The 24,610-nt window shown below is 42.6% G+C and overlaps 1 protein-coding gene across 1 annotated transcript in view; it reads right to left on the bottom strand.

Annotated features, from left to right (window-relative positions):
* The window catches only part of Fam117b (family with sequence similarity 117 member B), a 71,665-nt gene that overhangs the window by 5,620 nt on the left and 41,435 nt on the right, over positions 1-24,610 (bottom strand). Inside the window, exons 2-7 of the mRNA XM_051153875.1 lie at positions 20,397-20,548; positions 13,909-14,001; positions 10,934-11,047; positions 6,535-6,678; positions 4,700-4,925; positions 1,833-1,953 (exon numbers count right to left, since the gene is read on the bottom strand). Coding sequence (XP_051009832.1) covers positions 1,833-1,953; positions 4,700-4,925; positions 6,535-6,678; positions 10,934-11,047; positions 13,909-14,001; positions 20,397-20,548 — 850 coding nt within the window. The remainder of the gene's footprint in view (positions 1-1,832; positions 1,954-4,699; positions 4,926-6,534; positions 6,679-10,933; positions 11,048-13,908; positions 14,002-20,396; positions 20,549-24,610) is intronic.

Here is a 24,610-nt window from a genome sequence, read left to right as displayed (position 1 = left end):
ACTGCTTGCTAGGCATACCCAAGGTCTGGATTTGATCCCCAAGGCAAGAAATACCCCAACAGTCTGAGGTTAAGGCCTAAATACTATCATTATATTTCCAAGTAATGTTCAACCGCATATATGTTTATAACCCTGAAGCCATCACTTACAAAGTAAGGAGACAAATAATGAAAACCCTACATTCTAAGCAAAACAGCAGAAATGGGAAACAGGGCCAAATAACAAGAGCTATTAGTTTAAAATTCTACTTCTTGGGTCTGAAAGGATGGCTAAGACATTATGAGCACTGGCTGCTATTACAGAAGACACAAGCTCAATTCCCAGCATCCATATGCTAGCTCACAATCTTTTATGATTCAAGTTCCATAGGGTCCAAACCTGTTCCTTCTGGCCTCTGTGGACACCTGGCACCCAAATGGTGCAGACATAACACTCACATATGTAAAAAATTATTAATAAATTAAATTTTGCTTCTAGGAACTAGGGGAACAATCCATCAGTAGACTGCTTATGTAGCATGTGTGAAGAAAACCCTTCGTTTAATTTCCTCAGTACCACACACACAAAAATCTGCCACTGCTTAAAATTATCTTCTCACAGTTGTTTGACTGAAAGTGTGAAACGGCTGGGTGTGATGGTGCACACCTTTAATCCCAGCACTAAGGAGTCAGAGGCAGGTGGGTCTTTGTGAGTTGGAGGCCAGCCTGGTCTACAAAGGGAGTCCAGGACAGCCAAGGCTACACAGAGAAACTCTGTCTTGAAAAACAAAAAATAGAAGCAAACAACCCCCCCCCCCGAAAGGGTGAAATTATTGGAGACCAAAAAAGTAGGCAAACCCCAAGGATGACGAGGTCTTTGGGAAAAAGAACTACACTGGGTGAAATCTGTGCTTCACCTTAAGAGGCTACACCGACCATGTGAACTTGATGACTACAGATGCAGAAGGAGAAGATGCTCTAGGGAGGCTGCTGAGATGGCTCAACCAAGCCTGACAGCCTGAGGCCAACCCGCAGGACCCACATGTAAGAGGGAACTCCAACTCCAAGAGTGTCCTCTATGCATGCCTTTAGCCCCAGCACTCAGGAGGCAGAGGCAGGTGGCGCCTTTACAAAGACAGAGAGTCCAGGACATCCAGGGATACACATAGAGAAACCCTGTCTCGAGAAACAAAACAAAACGAAGAAAGTGTCCTTTGATCTCCCCAAATGTGGGTGACATGCAAAACCCTGTCTTGAAAAACAAACACAATCAAACAAAAAACAAACAAAACCACTGCAAAATAGTTATCAGTTATATAATCTGAGTGGAGATCCCTAGGTAATCACTGCACTGTTGTTTTACAGAAAGAAAATCCCAATCAAGACTCAGGAGCGAGACGCTGAAATAGAAACCTACTAGTTCAGAGGCAGATAAAGCCCCCAGCTGGCCTTCCTACTCAGTTCACATCCCAGGAGGAAAAGGCCAAAAACCCCCTCTCCTCCACAGTTTTAAATACCCTCAACTCAATGTCCCTCCTTTTTGTTTACTATGTCAGCTGGTTTCTTGCTCCACCTCTTGACTTGGGATTAACTTTATTAAATCCTGTGTACAGAAAGCTTTGGATAAAGGTGTGTGCTAGGGCTGAGCCACACCACAACCATCTGTTTACGATAAGCATAAAGTTCTTAGATTAAAGGTGTGTGTTGGGGGTGGTGGGGAGCCACACCAAACAAGGAACAGTATTTTACAGTTCATAATCTTGGGGTTCACAGGGGATCAGATATCCTGCATCGCCACACTGCTCTTTCAACTTATTCTAACTTAAACACTGTGTGTTTAGGAGGGGTACTTACGAGCATTCCTCAAAGACCTTGACCCTTTCACAGCCCTCCGGAGGCTCCCTTTTGAACATGTAACTGTTATTAGGTTTGGGTGAAGTTGCATATTTTGGCAAAGGAGAGTTGTTTCCATTCTCTGTAAGAAATAGCATTGGATTACTAAAAATACTATTATAAAATGCATCAAACCACCATAAATATTCTTGGACTTCTGCACAGAACTACTTGAAGGCAAGGAGAGTGCTTTCTTCATTCACATCACCCTAATAGCTACCACATTCTTAGCTTTAAGAAAAACTAAATGTATAAATAAAATACCTTTGTTTCTTTCTCCTTAGAATTAGCCTAGCTTAGACCTATGTCCCTTACTGCTCAGACTGAACACATACTACCTTATTTATATGCTCAGTACTCGGCAAACACCCTCAAACAACGTCTGTTTTCCTCAACACATGTATCTAAAATGCTCTTCAGTGGCTGCTTGCTATTAACTTTTGGCCTGCCCTGCAAATTCCACAATCTCTTCTTGCTGTTCCTCTGTTGGATCTCTACTTTAGGTCAAAGCTGCTATACACACCAAACACTTCCTTCTGCCCACAAGCTTCCATAACCTACAAGAACTAAGTTCTACTTATTTTACAAAATGGTCTCCAAGCTTACTGCAAAGCTTCTGAAATCTTTCCAAACTCATCCCATTGGTGGGGACATCTCACTACTCTTAACGTCTGTTCAGTGCTGCTGTCCTCGGTTCATACTACAGTAATTTAAATTTCTTGGTATGTTATCTAACTGTACTGAACTTTTCAATCTATCACTAAACTATAAATTCCTTACTGAAAGTAGTGTTGTGACCCTGTTTCTTAATGAAAAAGGTTGACAGAAGCCATCAGTCATTCCTTTCTAAAAATCAAAAGCATCAAAAAAGCAAAATTATAGAATTCATACAGCCAGGGAAAACTGAAGGAATAAGAAATCAACAGGCAGATTTTAGCAGCTATTTTCTTTTCCGAGACAGAGTTTCTCTATGTGACGGTCCTGGCTGTTCTGGACTCATTTTGTAGATCACGCTGGCCTCGAATTCAGAGATTCGCCTGCCTCTGCCTCCCGAGTGCTGGGATTAAAGGCATGTGCCACCACCACCTTATTTTTTCAAAGTGTTTTTGAGACAGGATCTAACTATGCAGCCCTGTCTGGCCTCTGAATTCAGACAGGCTTCTGCCTGGACACTGCGGAGATTAGAGGCATGTGCTACCATCACACACAGCCCTCAAGTTTTTGTTACTCTTTTAAAATAACTTTGCTTACTATTAGTATGTAGGCACGCACATGCCACAACATGCATATGGGAATAAGAAGACAACTTTAGGGAGTTTGTTCTCTTTCACAGTGTGATTCAGAGCTTAAACTGTAGCCCTGGATGTCCTGGACTTGCTTTGTAGACCAGGCTGGCTTTGAACTCATGGAGATCAGCTGCCTCTGCCTTCCTGAGTGCTGCTGGGATGAAAGGTGTGCACCAGCACAACTGGCTACATCACTGTTTTTAAGTACATACAAGAACTATGATTGGTGCCATGAGCATGGGTGGGAAGGGGTTCAGATGCCTGAAATCTCAGCATTCTTGGAGGCAGAGGCAGACAGAGAGTTGTGAGTTCAAGGTCAGCCTGGTCTATTAAGTGAGTCCAGGATAGCCAGGGATACACAGAGGAAACGCTGTCTTCAAAACAAAACAAAAATTATTGTTTTTCTTTTAAAAGGTAAGATTTTGTATTTAATATTCATACTGTTTCTGACTTTAGGCTAGTTTTTACTGTTAGTACCTCCAACCTTTAAAAATGCCTTTAAATGTTTTTCACAAGTATGTATCTACCCACTTGTTTCTATGTGCACCTACATCAATGCATTCCCTGTAGAAAACCCAAGGGTCTCCTGCAACTAGTTACAGAAGGATAAGCAGCAGCTGATGGGTGGGTGGGTGCTGGGAACTGAACCGTGGTCTTCTGCAAGAGCAACAAGCGCTCTTACCCACTAGCCATCCTTCCAGCCTCAGTACCCTCCAGCCTTTGACTGAAGGTTTGCCTCTGAACATTCATTTTTCTTTGAGATAAGTGGTAAGCTTTGTTTTAGAGGTATCCTAAACAGCACTAAATTGAAGGCTTCACATTTAATTGAAAATATTAAAGTAATAAAATCCCAACTAGTCAGGCTAGAGAAATGGCTCAGAGGTTTAGAGCACCGCCTGCTCTTCCAGAGGTCCTGAGTTCAATTCCCAGCAACCACATGGTAGCTCACAACCATCTATAATGTGATCTGATGCCCTCTTCTGGTCTGCAGGTGTACATGCAGCCAGAGCACTGTATACATAGTAAATAAGTAAATAAATAAACAAACAAGTATTTAAAATAAAATAAAATTCCAACTAGTCAAATGAAATGAACTAAAACAAAGTGCTTTTTAGAAAAAATAACGAGTCTAGTGGTTCTCACTTGTGGATCGCAACCCCTCTGGCAAACCCATATCTCCAAAAATATTTACATTATGATTCATAACAGCACCGTCATAGATATGAAGTAATGACAAAAACAATTTTATGGTTTGGGAGTCACCACAACATGAAAAACTATATAAAAGGGTCACAGCATTAGGAAGGTTGAAAGCCACCGTTCTAGTCACAAACGCTGGGAAATAAAACATTCAAATGAAAGCCCATGCACCCACTTAAGCAGACACCATCAGAACACCTCAGCAAAGCTGCACTGTGCTCCAGCTCCTGTGACCTGCAGCTCTGACCCCATTCCTCTAACGTGTGTGTCCCACAGAGAACACACAGAAGGAAACAGGAGGCATGCCATCATCACCCAGTGATCAAGTCGGCCCCATGGTACCTTTATCTCTGGGATCTGCAAGCAGGTCATCAGCTGAGCAGGGACTCTCCTCACTGCCCTCGTTGGAGATGGTGAGGAAGGATGTGGGGGACACAGACTGAGAGCGGCTGCTGTTGTTGCTCCCCTTGTCTGCACCCCCAGGGGTCTGTGTGTCAATGCTGCGAGTGCTGCTGCTTCTCTGTGCAAGGGGCGGAGGCGCACGATGACCATCTGGAATATCCTGTGGCTGTTACAAAATTTTAAAAATAGATGCTTACACCACTGATTTTGAAATTTACTAGCAGTGCACCCAATGTCAACATTCCTGCGTGGCCAGAAACTCATAAATCAAACTCTAAACCTGGCATGGCGTCACAAATTTGTATTCCTCGAACTTGGGAGGCCAACACAGAAGGATTCTGATTTCCAGGGCAGCTGAGCTACATAGCAAACAAGCAAGTATCCACACTTCTCCTACTGTACTGCACTGAATGATACCATTTACTGTTATTTATAAAATTATTACACACACACACGGTTCCTAGAAGAAGCAAGGTAAACTGGTATTAGTGACATTAGGTGGCCCTTGATTCCTGTGCCCTCATGCCCATTCCTCCTCAAAGTTTCTGTTTTTTCTCAAACAACTCTTCCTGATGAGTGAAAGGCTGATCACAGCAGTTCTAATTACAGTAGAATCAAGGGGACACATATGAAAGCTCACTTAGCAGACAAGCCAGCTCCCTCTACAACTTTGATTTCCTTAGCTTTGATTATTCAGGGAAAGCATACTCTACCTATCCTGTAGAATGGAAGACAGGGATGGGAAAGTTGTGTGTTTTCAAAGCTAAACTAAGCCAAGAATGGTAGCGCACGCCTTTAATCCCAGCGCTCGGGAGGCAGAGGCAGGCGATCTCTGTGAGTGCGAGGCCAGCCTGGTCTACAAAATGAACCCAGGACAGCCAGGGCTACACAGAGAAACCCTGTCTCCAAAAACTAAAACCAAATAAAACAGCTAAACCAAGCTCTTATCTTTTGTTTGTTTGTTTGTTTGTTTGAGATTGGATTTCGGTTATATAAACCAGCTTCAAACTGGAGACCAGAGTAACTGGGATCACAGGCCAGCTAGCACACATGTCTTCACATTCAGGGAGAGAATTTCACACATCTGTCAAGTATTTCTCCAAACTAATTTTCCCCTCACACAAGGACAGAGGCTGAGAGAAAGAAAATTCCACTGATTCATAGAGCGTTTCTAAGCTCACTTTATGAAGATGCATGTCAATTCAAATCAAGTCACCATGACAAACATGGAGTAGTCAGGCTCCTCTTCAGAAACAATCTACTGCTCTAACTGCCCCACTCCCCACAGAACTAATCGCACATGTTATATGCATTTATAACAAAGGAGGAGGATATTGCCCATCTGATATTTATTTTCCTTCTTTCTTTCTTTTTTGTTTTGTTTTTTCAAGACAGAGTTTCTCTCAGTGTAGCCCTGGCCGTCCTGGACTTGATTTGTAGACCAGGCTGGCCTTGAACTCACAGAAATTCACCTGCCTCTGCCTCCTGAAAGGCGTGGGCCTGGCTCCCATCTGGTATTTTCTACAAAACCAAGCCAAACCAGTTTCTGTTAGAGGATCTGAATCTAGGTCAGGCCAGTTCATTCTGTGAAATACAAAGAAATTAAAATTCTTCTATCACTTTCATGGCCACAGTTTTGTGGTTTTGTTTTTTTGAACAAATGAAAATTTCATTTTCTTAATAAGAACAAATTTAAATACAGCCAACAAAACAGTGATTTGTTTCAGAGCTCCGGAGCTCACAGCAAGGCAGCTGTGAGGGTAAAGACTACTTACAACCAGTTGCTCTTCCTTCTCCCCCGTCTCTTTAATGATGATCTCGATCTCCTGGTTCAGCCCCTCCACACTGTTCCGGAACCTGGAGCCTGAAGACTTGGTGATGGGGACAGCGGGAACGAGAGTGCTCTTTGGAGCAGGAGCCTTAAGTGAAGGGGAAGAGGTGATGAGAGGTTTTCAAGGGCGTAACTCAAGAACAACCAAATCTGTATGTCAGGGTAAGAAATGTAATTTAAACCTCAAAGCCCACACAGTGAAGACCAGACTCTCAGAAATGTGCCCAAAGCTGTCACAGACTAGAAAGGCTACTAAGAAAACAGCAAATATCTCAAGAATGTCAACCTCTGAAATGTTTTCTCGGGGCCAGAGAGGTGGCTGTGTGCAAAAGTGCCTGCCACCAAGCCTGGCACTGGAGTCTGACACCCATATGGTAGGATCCATTCTCAAGTCTGTACATAACAACAGGACTGCATAACTGCAGATAAATTTCCTATAACATTCCTTTATACCACTACTATAACGGTTTTAATAAGTTCAGCCCAGGAAATAAAATGCAGCCAGGTGCAGTGACACACGCCTTTAATCCCAGCATTCCAGAGGCAGAGGCAGGTGGATCTCTGTGAGTTTGAGTCCAGCCTGGTCTAAAAGTGAGTCTAGGACAGCCAGGACTACACAGAGAAACCTTGTCTCGGGGGAAAATTAAAAAAAAAAAAAACTTTTTTTTCCTCTTTTTTCCAATATCCATTTCTTAATTTTCTAATTACAAGTTTTTTCACTGTCACAGTATTACTTTCCAAAAGTGACATGTTAAATAAATATAGACTACTACCTGTTCCCCTATAAGATGCTCAAAATAAAATATAAAACAGGTTAATGGGGCTATCTGGCAAAGTTAACAGCAACAGCGCGTCGGCGCCCACTGGCCTGCTGTCTGATAGGGATCTCTGACTAATCCACTCCCGTCTCCTAGGAGACTGACAAGGAGGCAAGGGCTGACCCCCAGTCATTTACCTACAGCCTCAGTCAATGGTAATCTTACTGTCGCACACAAATTAGTACAAGTTTTATTTCTTCTCTTTTACTTCTGCTCATCTTTAACATACACAAACAAAGCAAAACCAGAGTAAGCACAGTCTTTGGGACCCAAAGGTCCTTGGGAAACAGGAAATTTGTGAGAAAGAAGCCAAAATCAATCTTTGACGTGACTCCTGGCTGTTAGTGTAGAGCCCTCACCTTCAAGGTGGTCTCAGCATCCTACCTCCTGGGCAGGGGCCTTTTTTCACCTATAAGGAAGGGCTCAGCATCCTAATCTATGATTTTTGAAATGAGGTAAGAGTACTTAGCCCCATGTTCTTCCCAAAATGGACACACCATTTCTTAAGTAGTCTTTCCTTTTTGGGGGGATGGGGGGAGGTTTGAGACAGGGTCTCTCTGTGTAGCCTTGGCTGTCCTGGACTCGTTTTGTAGACCAGGCTGGCCTTGAACTCACAGAGATCTACCTGCCTTTGCTTCCCAGTGCTGGGATTAAAGGCATGTGCCACCATGCCTGGCTGTCTTCTCTATTTTTAATCCTTCTGTTCACATGTCTTCTTTTCACTATACTCTATGGCTTCTCATTATTTACTCAATTTTAATTTCTTTTTTAAAAAAAATTGTTGTTGCTAATAGTGAGTTGTGGGGTTTTTTTGGGGGGGTGAGGTGGAGCAACACACAACAATTGAGACAAGCTATGAGTTAATTGAGTTAAGCTATGTAATTCAGGTAGGAGTAAAACTCATGATCCTCCTGCCTCAACATCTTCAGTGCTGACATTAGAGATCTGTCACTATATTCTTCCTTCTACAGATGGAAGACTTATAGGTAACGTTCTCTCAGTCACTGACAAGAACAGCACCTTCCTCACGTGCCACAAGCCCCACAAAGCTGGCAAGAGCACACGCTACCCTCCTCTGGGCTCTTCTCTTCACTATTGCATTCTTTCCTCTCCCACACCAATCTCCCTGTCAGGTTCTCACTTCTTCTATCTCTCTCTCTCTCTGAGTGCGTGTGTGAGCTTGTGTGTGTGAGCTTGTGTGTGAGAACATGTGTGCATGTGCATGCCACATATGTACAGGTGCCTGTAAAGGCCACCACACCCTATGAACTGGAAACACTCCTCTGAACCACTGAACAATTTCTCCAGCCTTGTCATTCTTTTATTTGTAGCTGCACTGAGGCAGTGTGAAAGCTGGTCACTGGAGCCGGCTACCTACTGCTTATCTTAGATTCCTAAGGCTGCCACTGACTCCTGTCTATCTTCACTACCCTATCTCCTGCCCATCAAATGTAAAATTCCAAAGTAGGATCAAGCAAAAGTTGTTAGGGGTTTGTTGTTGTTGTTTTATGATATTTAACATTGTGTATAAGGTACATCTGTATATGCACACATGCAAGTACAGCAACCCAGAAGAGAATGCCATGTCCTTTGGAGCTGGAGTTACAGTCAGTCGTGAGGCACCTGACATGAGTGTCCAGGAACTGAACTCTGAAGAGCAGCATCCTTCCAGCCCCTCTCAGATACAGGCTCTTCAGGAATAAGGCAGTGTAAGGGCAAAGCTAGCACTGCTTTGCTCCTCATGATCATGGAAGAGATGAAACGTTTCTGAAGAAAAAGGCAACAGAAACTGGAGAGGAAGCAGTGAAGCGAGAGGAAAGAAGCCTACAGTCCCTAGCCTGGAGTGAAGTGCAGAGGCATTTGTCATGCAGCCATCTTTCCTCAGTCGGGGTTCCTCTTGTGTGTAATGAGATGACACAGTGACACAGCAGAGCAGGCCAAGAGCAATCTCAAGACTCAGGACTATAAGCATGTGTTCTAAATCAAGTCCCCCCCCCCCCAACTTCTCCTAACTGCCATTACAACATCAACAAGACCTCACACTGGGCTTTTAGCTATGCAACTGCTACAGAAACAGGGAAAGAGACTGTGAGGAAGACAATATGTCACAGTCTTTGCGAGATGCTAGCCTTTGGTATTAGGAGCATAAAGACAAATGACTAATAAGCTTGTTTGGTAAAGGAAGTGTAAGAACTTGCCATGCTGAGAAAGGCACAGCCAGGAACCTGGCAGTCAAGTGGCTGACTCCACACACCTGGTCTGTTGATATTTTCTTTTCTTTTCTTTTTTTTGCAGTAGCAACATGAACTTTATTCTTGTAGAACAGTAGTATGACTGTTTACAGACTTTGAAAGAACTAGTTACAATAGGTAACTAAGAATAAAGCAACGAAAGTAGACAGGGAACATCAATGCTAGGTCTAATAAGCTTCGGTCTAAGTATGAAGCTAACCCAGCATAACAAAGAGAAAAGGGCAGACATTGATTATGCCCTCTGTATCTCGAAGCAGGATAAGAAGTTAAACAGATTTTCTTAATATTATCTCCTTAGCAGCCACTGTTTATCAAAAGCTTAATCTGTCTCAAGCAATGGAAAGAGAGATAGAGGAGTGCTGAGAGCTAGTCATCTAGTAAGGCCTTGCAGCTCTTGAGAGGTTAAGTAGGGGGTTTTAACTAGTACTAAGAAGAGAGTCAAAGACAGTAAATAAAGAACAAGACTGTCTACATCTTGTAAAGCTTTACTGACAAACAGGTGGCAAGGCAGCTGGCTTCCGCATGCTAACTGGGTCTTAAACATGATCTGGAAGTCGGGACTAACCTTTTAGTTTCCTTCCACCTTCCCAGGTCACTGTCCTACTGCTCCCATAAAAGACTCGATGCAGGAGCCTGTATTCCCAAAGCTTTGCTTTTGGGATTTGAAATATTTAATCATGGCATGTGAAATAAACCTGCTCTCTCCTTGCCAAGTAACACTAGCCAGTTTGAATCCGGACAGAGAAAGCTCTATGGTGAGCCATTTACTGACCTCCATGGGTTAAAGCTGTTCATTTTCCCTCCCAAAAGACATTGAGACAACAATTATTACTCCCCATCTTCAGGTACTATAACTGAAACTACGAGAGGAGGTTTGTTCCATGGCCAATGATATGGTAGCATCTTGCTCCAGCAAAGCGGGTTAATCCAAAATGTGCAGCTGGAGCTGGTCAAGGTGCACGCCTTTAACCCCAGCACTTGGGAGGCAGAGGCAAGTGAATCTCTGTGAATTCAAAGCCAGCCTGGTCTACACAGTGAGTTCCAGGACACCCTGGCAGGGGGTGGGGATGGGAGGGTCCCAGAGTAAATAAATAAAGACACTTTCTTTAAAATGTGTAACTGGTTATGTCTTGTAGCTGAAATACCACTTTGTACACTTAGGGGAGGGGAAAGGCTGTGACTTAGTACTTAAACCTTGTTTCAAACATGGTTCTGGACATTCTGTCCTAAGCAATTACAAACAACCTAGAAGAAAAGTGGTTTCCTTCCTCACCTGGCTCTGGTTAATAGCTGCATGGTTGCCATGGAATGGAGACTGCCTTTCTTTATCTCGATGATGACGACTGCTGTGTTTGCTTCTCTGCAGCTGCTGGCGTAATTTTGCGATCTAAAAAGGAGAACAAGCAGGAAAGAGTGTTTTCCAAACTAAATAAAAACACATTCTTGCTCAGTAAGAACCAAGAATATTTACCCTTAGTACCCTGAAAACTTAAACCATACTACAAAATCTAATTGAACAGTATTTTATGCATACATTCACATATATATGTATAGATTTAAAGAAAAACAGAATTACAGTCAACATTTTCCTTAGTCTTGAAGCTTCTCAAGTAGTAAATAGTTTTCAGCATTTAAATTATGCTCTTAGAAATAACTTATTCTCTTCTTGCCTTTATAAATACAAACTTTAAATGACAAGTACAAAGCAAGTCCAGTGTGCTAGTTAGAATGAGAAATATCCTCCACAGGCTCACATATTTGAGCACTTGGTCCCAAGATGGTGGCACTGTCTGGAAACGTTCTGGAACCCTTGGAGGCGAGCCTTCCTGGAGAAGCTAGAGCTTGTATAGGTCTCTGTTTTGATGAAACGCGTCCATATTCATCCTCCTCCCCTTCCTTTCTCTCCCACCTTAAGCCAAATAAAAACCTCTTCTCACCAAAAATAAAACACAACAAAACCAAAAAACAATAAAGATGAAGGCTGGGCGGTGGTGGCACACACCTTTAATCCCAGCACTCGGGAGGCAGAGGCAGGCGGATCACTATGAGTTAGTTTGAGGCTAGCCTGGTCTACAAAGCGAGTCCAGGACAGTCAAGGCTACACAAAGAAACCCTGTCTCAAAAAACAAACAAAACAAAAGACCCTCTTCTCACCAAGTTGCTTTTGGTCAGAGTGTTTTATCACAACAACAGGAAGGAAACTAGAAGGACACCAAGCCATGAAATACACTTAAGATAAAATCTTTAAGTAGCAAATACAATTTCTTGTTTTCTGACCCAGGATGTCATTAGCCAAGTGTATTATCTACTTTTGTATTGCTATGAGAAAATATCATGCACCAAAGTAATATAGAAGGAGGACGTTTACGTGGGACTGCATCTTTGAGGGAGTCCATGATGGCAGAGCAAAACAGTGGCTGGAAGGAGAAGCTCAGAGCTCACATGTTTTATTACAAATATGAAGCAGAGGAAAAAATGGGAATGGCGTCATGACTCGGAAACCTTGAAACCCATGCCCCCCAGTGAGATGTTTTTCCAGCAAGGCCACACCTCCTAAACCTATCCCCCAGCAGTGTTTCCAACTGGGAACCAAGCATTCAAAAGCAAGAGAATATGGGGGACATCTCATCCAAACCACCACGGAAAGGGGAGCCTTCAACTCTTGACCCTCCTGCCTCCCTGCCCAAGCGCTGCGGTTAAAGGCATGTGCCAACACGCCTGGCTGCAAATACAATTTCAATGGCTACTTGTTATTATCCTTGACTGAATTTCTCTCTTTTACTTCTGTTATTGATAAATTGCAATGCTGCTAACTATTAATACAGGAAACAACAAAGTTATCCATAACCAAGAAACTAAATTTCAAAAATACTATCATATGCAGAAAAAAAGAAGTCAGTTTCTCAGTCACACTAATTTTATGAGTCTGATGTGTGTGTATATGTTTCTAGGTACACACAGACTCTCCTATTTAAAACAAGCCTTACAGCATCAGGTTAATAAGGTGCACAATTCCTAGTAAAATATTTTTCCTTTTTTTTTTCAGAGCCGAGGACTGACCCAGGGCCTTGTGCTTGACCACTCAGCTAAATCCCTAATGCCCTATTCAAATCTTTTTATCTTATGGGGTTTTTGAGGTGGTGGTGGTGGTGGTGATGGGGAACTGGCTCAGCTGGCTCAGAACTCAGAGTAATCCAATCCTCCTGCCTCAACACCCTCACTACTTATAGTATGCTCTGTGCTGACATCTGGCTTCACGCTCTAAAAAGTTTATCAAATCAACACAGTAGCTCCTTCTGTTACTGTTTTCTAGTAAAGAGGGGAAGGTGGAGAGGCCCTGAGTGGGCAGCTGTGTGGTGGTGCGCACTCTGTGCGGGAGGGTGGACCAGCTTGACTTCCTCATAAGCATGGAAACTATTTTGTTATAAGGCCAGAACAAGTTTATTTCTGTTTGCAGCAAAATTCAGGTTGATATGCTCCCCACCCTTGTGGAGTTTGACTCACACCTTGATTGTACCCTGATGTTCTGCCAAATCATTTTGAAATGTTCAGCTAAGTTCCCACGTAACTAAGGTTCCTCTGGAAATCCCACAGCCCTTGAAAACCCCACTAGCCTTGCAGGTTTTTTGGGCTATATAAGCCTCACTTTTTCCTATGTTCAATGCTTTATTTTCAGATACATTTCAAGCGCCACTTTTTATTTATTTTTTATTTTACGTGCACTAGTATACAGGTGTCAGATCCCTTCAAACTGGAGTTGTAAGATGCCATGTGGGTGCTGGGAATTGAACCCGGGTCCTTTGGAAGAGCAGGCAGTGCTCCTAGCCACTGAACCATCTCTCCAGCCCCCTCAAGGCTCACTTTAAATAAAGTGGAAAAATTGATAGAAAATAAAGCTTGCTTAATTTGACCGAAGAATTTGGGTGACGGTGCTGACTCTTATTCAGTAGAATTGACAGGAGTTGGAAGAAAGGCAGGTGGATCCCTGGGGTTCACTGGCCAGTCAGCACAACTGAACAGCTGTGAGAGATTCAGTCAGAGATCTTATCTCAGAAACAGAGTGAAAGTAACCAACATGTGACATTGACGTCTGCTCTCCACACATTCATGAATAGGCACACATACCCTCACACAGACATGCATGAACACTATATACTGCCAAGAAAAGTGACATTTGCAGTTCACAACTTTAAGAAACTAGCCAACTGGAAAAGCCAAGTTTCTGCTTCCACAGACCATTCTGCTGACCTCTTTGAGCTGTTCTGTGCTGCCCCAGGACGCTGAGCGCTTGTGAGACCCTTTCTTCTTTTCAGCATACTCTTCAGCCCATGCACTCTCCGTCTATTGTAGAGGAGGAAAAGAAGTTATTTTAACAAAAAGTACTTAACAACACACCAGACCTTTTCTACTAAAAATGTATGCTACAAAAAAATTAGAGATACTAGAACATATTTTAAATTTGTAACGGTTCTGTTATTTTATGTGTGTGGGTGTTTTGCCTGCATATATGTATATGCACCGTGTGTGTCTATGATGGCTGTGAGCTGCCACATGGGTGCTGGGAACAAAGCTGGGTGCTCTTCAGTAACGGTGCTCTTAATTCCTGAGCTAGTTCTCCAGCATATTTGTTTTTGTTTTTGTGTTTCTCGAGACAGGATTTCTCTGTGTAGCCGTGGCTGTCCTGGACTCAATCTGTAGACCAGGCTGGCCTCGAACTCACAGCGATCCGCCTGCCTCTGCCTCCCAAGTGCTGGGATTAAAGGCGTGGGCACCACGCCCGGCTTCTCCAGCATATTTTAAACACCAAGAACTACCCAAGTCACTTAGCACCAGTTGATTACAGTCAATATTTAACCTTTCCTTCATCTCTATTACTAGTAAGGCCATTCTTATCTCTTTAAATGTGTAAGTACACAGAGCATAGGACAGAGAGGCACAGTAGCAGTAGTTAATACTCCTGTGCTTTTAGGCTAGGATTCATGGAGTATGCCTTTGATCCCAGCAGAAGCGGGTGGATCTCTGTGAGTTCAAGACCAGCCTGGTCTGCAGAGTGAGTTCCAGGTCTGAAAAAAGGAAAGGAAGGGAAAGTAAAGGAAGGCCTCATGGGTCGGAAGCAGAGAGGTCTAGAAACAAATTTGGAACAAAGCCTGAAATATTAACCTGAGACTGTGCAGAGGACAGCCTCAAAAACAGTAATCTTTAATTGCTATACCAAAATTGGAATTTAAGTTTCAGAAAATAGACATATAAGCAAATTCTTGACATAAGAAAGTATGTTCAGCCTCATGAATAGTAAGAGAAATCAAATTTAAACTTAACTACGACTGGGAAAGATTTGGTATCATAAACGTTCCTACATTGTTGATCAGAGTATAAATCAGGACAGCCTTTTGAGAAAAGCTTTGGGAGCTGGTGTCAAAGTTGAAAGTCACATACTTGACAATTCAATTGCGGACTGGTAATTTAACTTGCAGATATGCAAAAGGCACCTCTTTGTGCACGGGTATGTGCCTGTATGTTCATATGGAAAGGTACATGTGTGTGGAAGCAAGGGGGCAACCTCAACTGACATTCCTCAGAAACCATTCACTTATTTTTGGAGACAGCTTCTTACTAGCTTGAGACACACTGAACAAGCTAAGCTGGCTCACCAGCACATACCAGGGACCTGGGATCTGCTGCCTCTACCTCCTTCAAACGTGTGCCACCACTACACAGCAAGCTCCTTATCCCCCCAGCCCACAAAAGTACATCCTTATATACAAATGAGGCATCCACAGTATTCCTTTACAGCTCTGTTCTCACAACTAAAATACCTGAATAATACAAAAAATAAATAAAAAATTTAGGCTTGGCTACACAAATTAGAGCATTTCCAACAGAATCCTATTCAGAGAGATATATGAACATATAGGAATGTATAATGTACGTATATAACAATCTTTAAATGTACAGTTAGTGAACTATTTCAAGGTTTAATATGGTGTGTGTAAAAACTATGTATTACATGGAAGTTGCAGACAATGTCTATTTTAAATCAACTATTTCCTTAAGAACATACACAGGGCTGGGATGGGTGTGCCTCAGTTGGTAGAGTGCTTGCCTAGCGTGCACACAGCCCTGAGTTTGTGCATTCCCAACACAGCATCAATCAAACTGGTGGCCCACTCAGATTACAGGAGGTAGAGACATAAACATTAGAAGTTCAAGGTCATCTGCAGCTATAGAGGGAGTTAGAGACCACCCTGTGATAAAGTACCCCACGGCTTTTTGATTTTTTAAAGAATTTTCTTGGTAGCAAACAATCTGATTACTACTAGTGGCCTCCTTGTGGAGAGAGGACTCTTTGCAATGTACCTTTCTGAACATCTTCAATTTTCTCCTATATAAATGTAGAACTTACTCAAAGCAGTAAAATGTTCTTAAGAAATACTGCTCACTGTTTGGCAGTTTGGTATTCTTAGCCTACTACTTAATAACTATAAATGATCTACTTTCAAATGGAAATAAAAATGAAAGATTTTCCAAAACCCAGAACTGTGATCTGAACTAGACCTCTCCACAGATCTAGCTTCCTTTAATACTGACTCTCAAGATTCAGTTCAGTCAGTGCCCACTACGCACTCTAAATCCCACTGCCCACTGCGGACCGCCAACCTACCCTGCTTAATGCTTTCTCACACGAGGGTCTAAAGGCTCGGTGTCATTGTCTTGTGGTTTTTTGTTTTTTCAAGACAGTTTCTTTGTGTGTAGCCCTGACTGTCCTGGAACTCACTCTATGTAGACCAGGCTGGCCTCAAACTCACAGATCCGCCTGCCTCTGCCTCCTGACTGCTGGGATTAAAGGTGTGCGCCATCACACCTGGCTTCAGTGTCAACTGTCGAACACCAGTGGCACCATGCACACTGGCACACGCCCTTATTTGCCACCACCCGCCCCCCAACACAAGAGGAGCATTCTGTGAGTTTGAGAACAGCCTGGTCTACATAGGGAGTCTCAGACCGGTTAAGGCTATATAAGACCCTGTCTCAAAGACAACAACAACAAAAACAACCCAAACAAAAATACCCATCACAAACACCAACCTACATGAAATCAGAGTATAAAGTATCCATATTAAACTAAAACCAAAATTAATGATCTTCAGTATTAAACACCAATCTGTATAATATAAAATTAAAAAACAAAAACAAAACTACAACAGCATTCCTCTTATGCAGCATAATTCACAGGGTGTAGATCATGTATGTTGATGTTATACACCCGGTCTAAATCGTGTTATAAAACATACCTGACATCTGGTTATGAATTTAATTTCTGTTTTGTAAAGGGATGGACTACAGGAACCAGCATGTTTTAAATTTTAATGCATTTGTTTCATGTTGGGCATTTGCAATCCACTGTCACAGGGTATCTTAATGAAAATCTAAAAGAAAGTTTAGGACAGCCTGGTCTACAGAGAGCACTCCAGGCTAGCTAGGCTATATAAAGACACTCTGTCTTGGAAATGAACAAACACAATAGCTTACTGTGGAGATGGGTTACACAGCTTTGTCTCCTGAGAACTCTTTTCCAACTGCCTGGTCATGAGAAAAGCTCCAATCCAATCCTTTACACAGCATCTCTTTGAAGTTATGTACAAATTAATAAAGAAGCAATAAATGTTTTAAAAAAGCAAAATTAGTACACGAATTCTTCCATGGACTAGAACTGGGGGCACACAGGCACTTTCTGTGGCAAAGATTTCGGGACTTGACTACTGATGAGAACATTCATTTCTATGGGTATCTAGGAATACACGCATGAATATTCAGGAGAATCATTTCCTTATGAAAAGGCTCAAAATGTCTTCAAGTTGCTGAACTTTAAGCAAAAGGCTTCTACAGAAAACAATAAAAGGAAATGGAGGCGTCTCCGGGACCACGGGCCACTGGGACACCAGTCTTCCCTCAGCATACCGTGGTTCTCCGGTCGCTTCAGCACGGCCTGTTTACAAAAGCCGGGGCCTGCCTCGCTGCTCCAGCATCTTCCCAGGCTCACCGAGGTGCTTTTTAACTTAGGCCAGTTGCTAGTTACTCTTTAAAACACTCCAAGTACAGAATTGTCTTCCTGAAGTGGCTGGGGCCAGACTTCATCTTCTCAAAGCTGCCTATCCTGTCCTAACCAAGGGAATGAAACTTCCTGGAATAACTCCTCTATGTAGAATGTAGTTTCTAATTACAGTTGGTTTCTTGTTTTTTTTTTTTTTTTTTAAATGATTTATTTATTTATTATGTATACAGTGCTCTGCCTGCATGTACACTAGCACACCAGAAGAGGGCACCAGACTTATTATAGATAGCAGTGAGCCACCATTTGAGTACTAGAAATTGAATTTAGGACCTTTGGAAGAGCAACCAGTGCTCTTAACCCCAGCCCTACAGTTTTTATTAATGCAAGAAAAAAATTTTTATTGTCTCAAAATCTTTCTAAATGGTCAAAAATAGTAAAAAAATTCTATACTTTACTATAATTTAAAAAAATTTTAGCCTGGCAGCCGGGCGTGGTGGCGTACGCCTGTTTTCCCAGCACTCGGGAGGCAGAGGCAGGTGGATCGCTTTGAGTTCAAGGCCAGCTTAGTCTACAAAGTGAGTCCAGGACAGCCAAGGCTAACACAAAAAGACCTTATCTCAAAAAACAAAACAAAAACAAAAATTTTTTTTAGTCTGGCAAGGTGGCGCACACCTGTAATCCCAGCACTCAAGAGGCAGAGGCAGGTGGATCTCTCTGAGTTTGAGGCCACCCTGGTCTACAAGTAAGAGTCCAAGACAGTCAGGATTACCAGAGAAACCCTGTCTCGAAAAACAAAAACAAAGAACTTGTGAGTGGTGAAGGTACATGTATGTTTGTGTGTGCATGCAGAGGCCAGAAGTGAACGTCAAGTGCCATCCTCAATTGCTCTCCACCTTATTTCTGGGCCAGTTCTGTGTTTGCTGTTGCAGACACCTCACAACTCGACTACTATACGTGGGAAGCAGGTACAGCCACTTCTTAGTGCTGTGCAGCTTCTCTTCACGATGGGTAAGCTGTCGGCACATGGCTCTCTTCCTCTTGGGCCACAGATACAGGAGCTTGTGCTTCTTGAGGTTTCCTGAGTCTGGTTAATGACAAGGAGGATACAGGGGACAGATCTGCGGACAATGTGGATCTGAAAACTAAACCAACAAACCGTGTATGCTTGCCTCTGGACAAAGATATTCTCCCTTAAAATGCTGGGATGAAGCAACTAAATAATGTAAACTTGAAGTCCAAAATGGAGTCACTGCTTGGCTGATTCCCAACAATATGAAAAGTCTTTCATTCTCCATTAGCAAGAATGTATGCTGATCTGTTGGCTTGAAAATGCTCCCCAGGGCTGGGCATTGTGGCACACGCCTGTAATCCCAGCACTTGGGAGGCAGAGGCAGGCAGACTGCTGTGAGTTTACGGCCAGCCTGTCTACAAAGTGAGTCCAGGACAGCCAAGGCTACACAGAGAAACCCTGTCTTGAAAAACCAAAAAAAAGAAAAGAAAAGAAAGAAAAAAGAAAATGTTCCCCAAGCACTTACTGTCAGGTGCCACCCAGACACAGCTTCACCTTACCAGGATTTGCTGTATAGTAAATATGAAAAACAATGGATAAATGACTATACAAATCTTTAATTAACTCCAAACTAGTATGCAGTCATTAACTGCCTGTACAATATTGAACTTCTTTTGTTGATTTTTGAGTTTTCTATGGTTTCTTTTGTTTCAGACAGGGTTTCTCTATATAGTCTTTGCTAAACAGCAAAGCCATGTGGAAACTATTAATTTTCCTCACTGTTTTGTGCCCCGTATAGCAGTTACAGATTTTTAAAAATTAAAGGGTTCTGTAGAAGCCTTTTAACAAATTCAGAAAAGACATTACTTTCTGAGAACACTTCTTTCATTTCTTTCCTTGGTCCACAGCCTCTATACACCAGGCTGGCCTTAAACTGGAGACCCTCCTGCCTCTGCCTCTCAAATGCTGTGAATAAAGGCGTGAACCAGCACCACACGGCTGGACTCCAATTCTTTAACTATTAATTTATAAATCTTCATATGAATGACTTTCTGGGATCCCTTTAACCAGTGAGTTTTATAAATGTGCAGCTTCACTTTCAGATTTCCACTGCTACAATGCGATGTTTACATTTATGGAATCTATTAGCAAACGCAGTTCGCAGTGTAAAATGGTGCAAAGCTGAGGACTTGATTTTGACCCCTAGAGTTCATGTAAAGGTGGAAAGAGAGAACTGACTCCACAAAATTGTGCTCTGATTTCCATACCCATCTACAGTGTAACTATGCAGCTCTCTCTCTCTCTCTCACACACACGGAGAGGGGGCGAGGGGGACTGAGACCGTTAACAATGTAATATAATTCTCCTAATACACAAAGGTTCGGAACACAGAAATAAATGGTGTACAGATTAATGCTAGTATTACACATTTTCAAGTCCAAATTCCAGGTACAGAAATATTGTGAGATTCTAGTCCAGGTTCTAAGTAATAAAACAAAGTATGCCCACAATTATCTATCACTATGGGAGTTACTTTTGAGAATTTTTACAAATGTACACTCCCAGGCCAAACAGAATCCAGCAGAGCATCTAGAAGGTAGGCCTGGGAACCTGCACTTCTGAGGAAATTCTGATGTTCACAATGCTTCAGAGTACAACAAATAAGAAACCTACCTGTGTAGCCTTGTCCCTCATGCAGGGTGCTGCTTGCCCACGACTGTCTCGGGGCCAGTGCCCAGCAAGGTATGGAGCTGCAAGAGTATCCAGGGAGGAAGTGCGCCGGATAATGCTGGAGGGACTTGAGGAAGGCGGGCGTGTTTTGTCACCTGCATATAAAAGAAAAGTGTTTAACTATTAGTTTAGAACCTTTAGCCTTCAGCCAAGCATTTGTTTATCAGCTAGCTATGCAAACACTAAGTCCGACTCTAAGAAGGCAAATGTGAATAAAAGCCCTTTAAAAGTATAGTGCAGAAGTCTTCAACTGGGGAAAGGTATGGGCAATCAACTACCAACAGTGAAATGGTTTAGCAGCTAAAGCACTTTCTGAAAAAGCCTGACCTGAGTCCATTCCTAAAGTCTACATAAAGATGGAAAGAATCAACTCTACAAAATTGTCTGTGGGTCTCTACACACACACACAAGCTGTGATGTATATATGCCTATAATAGCTACCATACCATATACACACATAACAGTAATAAACCTTTCAAAGGGCTTCAGGAGTGGGAAATACCGCTCAGTAGTAAATGAAGCACAGACCTAGTATGCATGAGGCTTTGGTTCCAACTACATAAATAAAAACAAAGCCCAATAAATACACGTAGACATTAAATAAAGCTTAAAAGAATTTATGGGCCTGCAGTGATTGCACACACTTTTAATTTCAACACCTGGTGGGTTAAGGCAAGAGGATCTGTGAGTTCGAGGCCAGCCTGGTCTACAAAGAGAGCCCAGGGCAGGGTAGCCAGGACTACAAGAGAAACCCTGTCTGGGGGTGGGAGGGGTTCTGGAATAAAGAAAAACACAAAACACAGGATTCCACCTAGGGAGTGTTCAACTCTCAGCACCAACTCTGATACACAGCAAGCAAGGGCCAATGTTCAGCTTCAAACTGTACTCCATTAGTAAATCCCCCCAAGTGTTAGCCCCAAGAATTCAGCGGCTTTTTATTTCCTGAAATGGCCTTGGCCATGGTGTAAGCCAAAGCTGGGGTTTCTTTGGAATCACAAGTAAGAGAATGCTACATATTAAACTGAAGGGACTCAGTGGTTCTATATGAGAGCCAGCCGGAGCAGGGAGGAGAAGGCAGGTGCTAAGAGTGACATCATAGGGCACACCTGAAGACAGATGTAAACGGGATGGCTACAGAAGGGAGACATTAGACAAGAAAGGAAGAGTATCACTTTTATATATAAACACAAAGCATTCAGAGTATCAAAGGGATTACAGAAATCCAGCCCTAATTTAATCATTAATACCCCCTTTTCACATCGGTGCATCACTTATTTAGCATCCGCTAAGTAAGTATTCTCATCTGAAAAAGAATGGCATGGTAGGCATGAAGTAGAGGGAGGAGAGACAGTCACTTGTTGCTGAATATCTAACTACTTGCTGTAATATGCAGATGCGAATCCAGGTTTCTTGGGATTCTTTCCACCAATGAATGCTCCTGTACCCCACCCTAAATCTACCAAATCAAAATCTCTAGGAAGTGAGCCCAGCAGTTATCTACAGAACTGATTATTTCCCTGGTACCCAACAAATTTTTTTCTTGAACATACCCAATGTCAACCTCTGGCCTTCACATTTGTGTACACAAACACTCTCTCTCACATGTACAAATGTATACACTATACATACAGAAGAAAGTGTTCACTATAAAGAAACCTACAAGGGTGCAAATCCCAGAATTCTAGTTGGTAACCAAAACAATTTTTTGTTTTCTGTGACAAAACAGACCAAACCTTGGTAAACCAAAATAAACCTCAGTGCCTTTTAGCACCACACACATGATTTTTGTTTGTTTGCTTAACTGTTTGTTTTCAAGACAGGGTTTCCTGACCTGAAACTCACTCTATAGAACAGCCTCTTGGGATTAAAGGCATGTACTATCACACCTGGCTGTTTTGTTTTGTTGTTTTTGGTTTTTTGAGACAGGGTTTCTCTGTGTAGCCTTGACTGTCCTGGACTCACTTTGTAGACCAGGCTGGCCTCGAACTCACAGCAATCCACCTGCTTCTGTCTCCCAGTGCTGGATTAAAGGTGTGTGCCACCACCGCCTGGCCCTAAGTACTATTTTTTAAACTAACAAAATGATGAAAAGATATAAAACTTACTATTAGGTTTTGAGATTTTTCATATTTTATACCTGGGTTTAGGGAGGCTACAGGCCATGGGCCAAATCTGGTCCTCAATCTACTAATCTGGATGTACATTTTCAAATGGTTAGGAAGAAAAAAAAAAATCAACTTTTTAAAAAGATTTATTTATTATTATGTATACAATGCTCTGCTTACATGTATACCTGCAGGTCAGAAGAGGGCATCAGGTCACATTATAGATGGTTGTGAGCCACCATGTGGTTGCTGGGAATTGAATCAGCACCTCTGGAAGAGCAGACAGTGCTCTTAACCACTGAGCCATCTCTCCAGCTCAACCTCTTGAGTCTTAACCTCCCGGAGGAATGCAGTTGAGGGTCTCGAGCACACTGCTTGATGAATGGGAGGCTGATTTTTATGCTGAACTCATGCTCAGTGCTGTCCAACTCCAGGGTTGTTCTCAGTTGATGAGATCCACTTCGAGGAGGGGAGGATCTCTCTGCACCTCTGCTTGCTCTGACCCTCCTGCTGACTGAAGGGTTAAGCTCATTGGTGTCTGTGCTCCTGCTCTCTGTGGTTTCTCACTGAACTGTCTTTCTCCTTGAGGTTATAGCAAGCTATGTTGAAGCTTTGCTTTATACTTTTTTTGAGAAAGGGTTTCTCTGTGTGGCCTTGGCTATCCTGGATTAATTTTGTAGACCAGGCTGGCGTCCAGCTCACAGAGATCCGCCTGTTTCTGCCTCTCCAGTGCTGGGATTAAAAGCGTGTGCCACCATGCCCAGCTTTTTCTTCCCCTTTACTTCGTTACCCACTGTTTAACAACAATGAGAAAAGCAGCCAATACAGAAGGTAATAGTGAAATGCCATCCTTGATCAGTTTTAACAGGTGAACACAGTAAAACTGATCCACTGATACATAACTCTAAAACAAAATTAAGTGAAGCGTTACCCCTAAAGACTATTCCCCCAACCCTTTTCTACTAAAATGTCTGCAGAGAAGGCCAGCAGGTTAAAAGCACTTGCCACACCAAACATGACAGACGAATGTGATTCCTGGAAACCACTTGATGGAGAAAACCGACTGGCAGAAGCTGACAACCTGTACACTCTGGCTGATGGTCCCCTTCCCCCGACACCAAGTAAAATTGTAATATATTTATTACATTCTGAAATTCCATGAAGTTCTTTTTCATGTAAGCATCCACATTATTAAATTAAGGAACTGGCTGGTTTTATGTCGGCTTCACACAAGTCACTGGAAAGGAGGAAGACTCATTGAGATGATGCCTCCGTAAGTTCTGGTTGTAGAGCATGTCTCAGTGACTGATGCGAAGGGCCCAGGCCCACTGTGGGTGGTGCCAACCTGGGCTGGTGATCTTGGGTTCTATAAGAACCATGAGGAACAAGCCAGTGAGCAGCACCCTCCATGGCCTCTGCATCAGCTCCTGCCTCTCCAGGTTTCTGCCCTGCTTAGGTCAAGTCCTGACTTTTTCAATGATTAGTGGTGATGTGAACGAATAAGCCAAATAATCTTTCCTCCCCAACTTGCTTTTTGTCACATTGTTCACCACAACAACAGTAACCCTAACTAGAGCAAATAGTATTTCTGGATTTTGCCTAGTCCCTGGGTTACAACGCTTGACTTTATGTGTCTTGGTTTCTTTAGAAATACTGAAATATCTAATATCATTTTTTTCTTTTTTGGGGGAGGGGATGGTGTCAGAAAAAGGATGAGCTTGGTTAGTTTATCTGCAACTTTAACATGGGCTTAAAAAAAATTTTTTTTTTTTTGGAGATACAGTGTTGCCCAACCGGCCTCAACTGGCTCACGCTATCCTCTTGGTCAGCTTCTCACTGCTGAGGTCAATGGTGTACACCACATTTATGTTTTTAAATAGTAAATAAAGGGGTAGGGAAACAGCCAGCAGTAAAGCGCTTGCCATTCAAGCATGAGGGCCCAAGTTCACCTCTCCATGTAAAAACCTGGTATGATGGCGTGTGTTTGCAATCCTAGTGCTAGTTAGGAAGGAGACAGAAGAATCCTATGGCTTGCTGCCCCAACCTAGCCAA

Source organism: Acomys russatus, chromosome 12 (assembly GCF_903995435.1).
Source record: "Acomys russatus chromosome 12, mAcoRus1.1, whole genome shotgun sequence".
In the NCBI taxonomy this organism is placed as follows: domain Eukaryota; kingdom Metazoa; phylum Chordata; class Mammalia; order Rodentia; family Muridae; genus Acomys; species Acomys russatus.
This window is presented reverse-complemented; position numbering and strand designations above follow the sequence as displayed.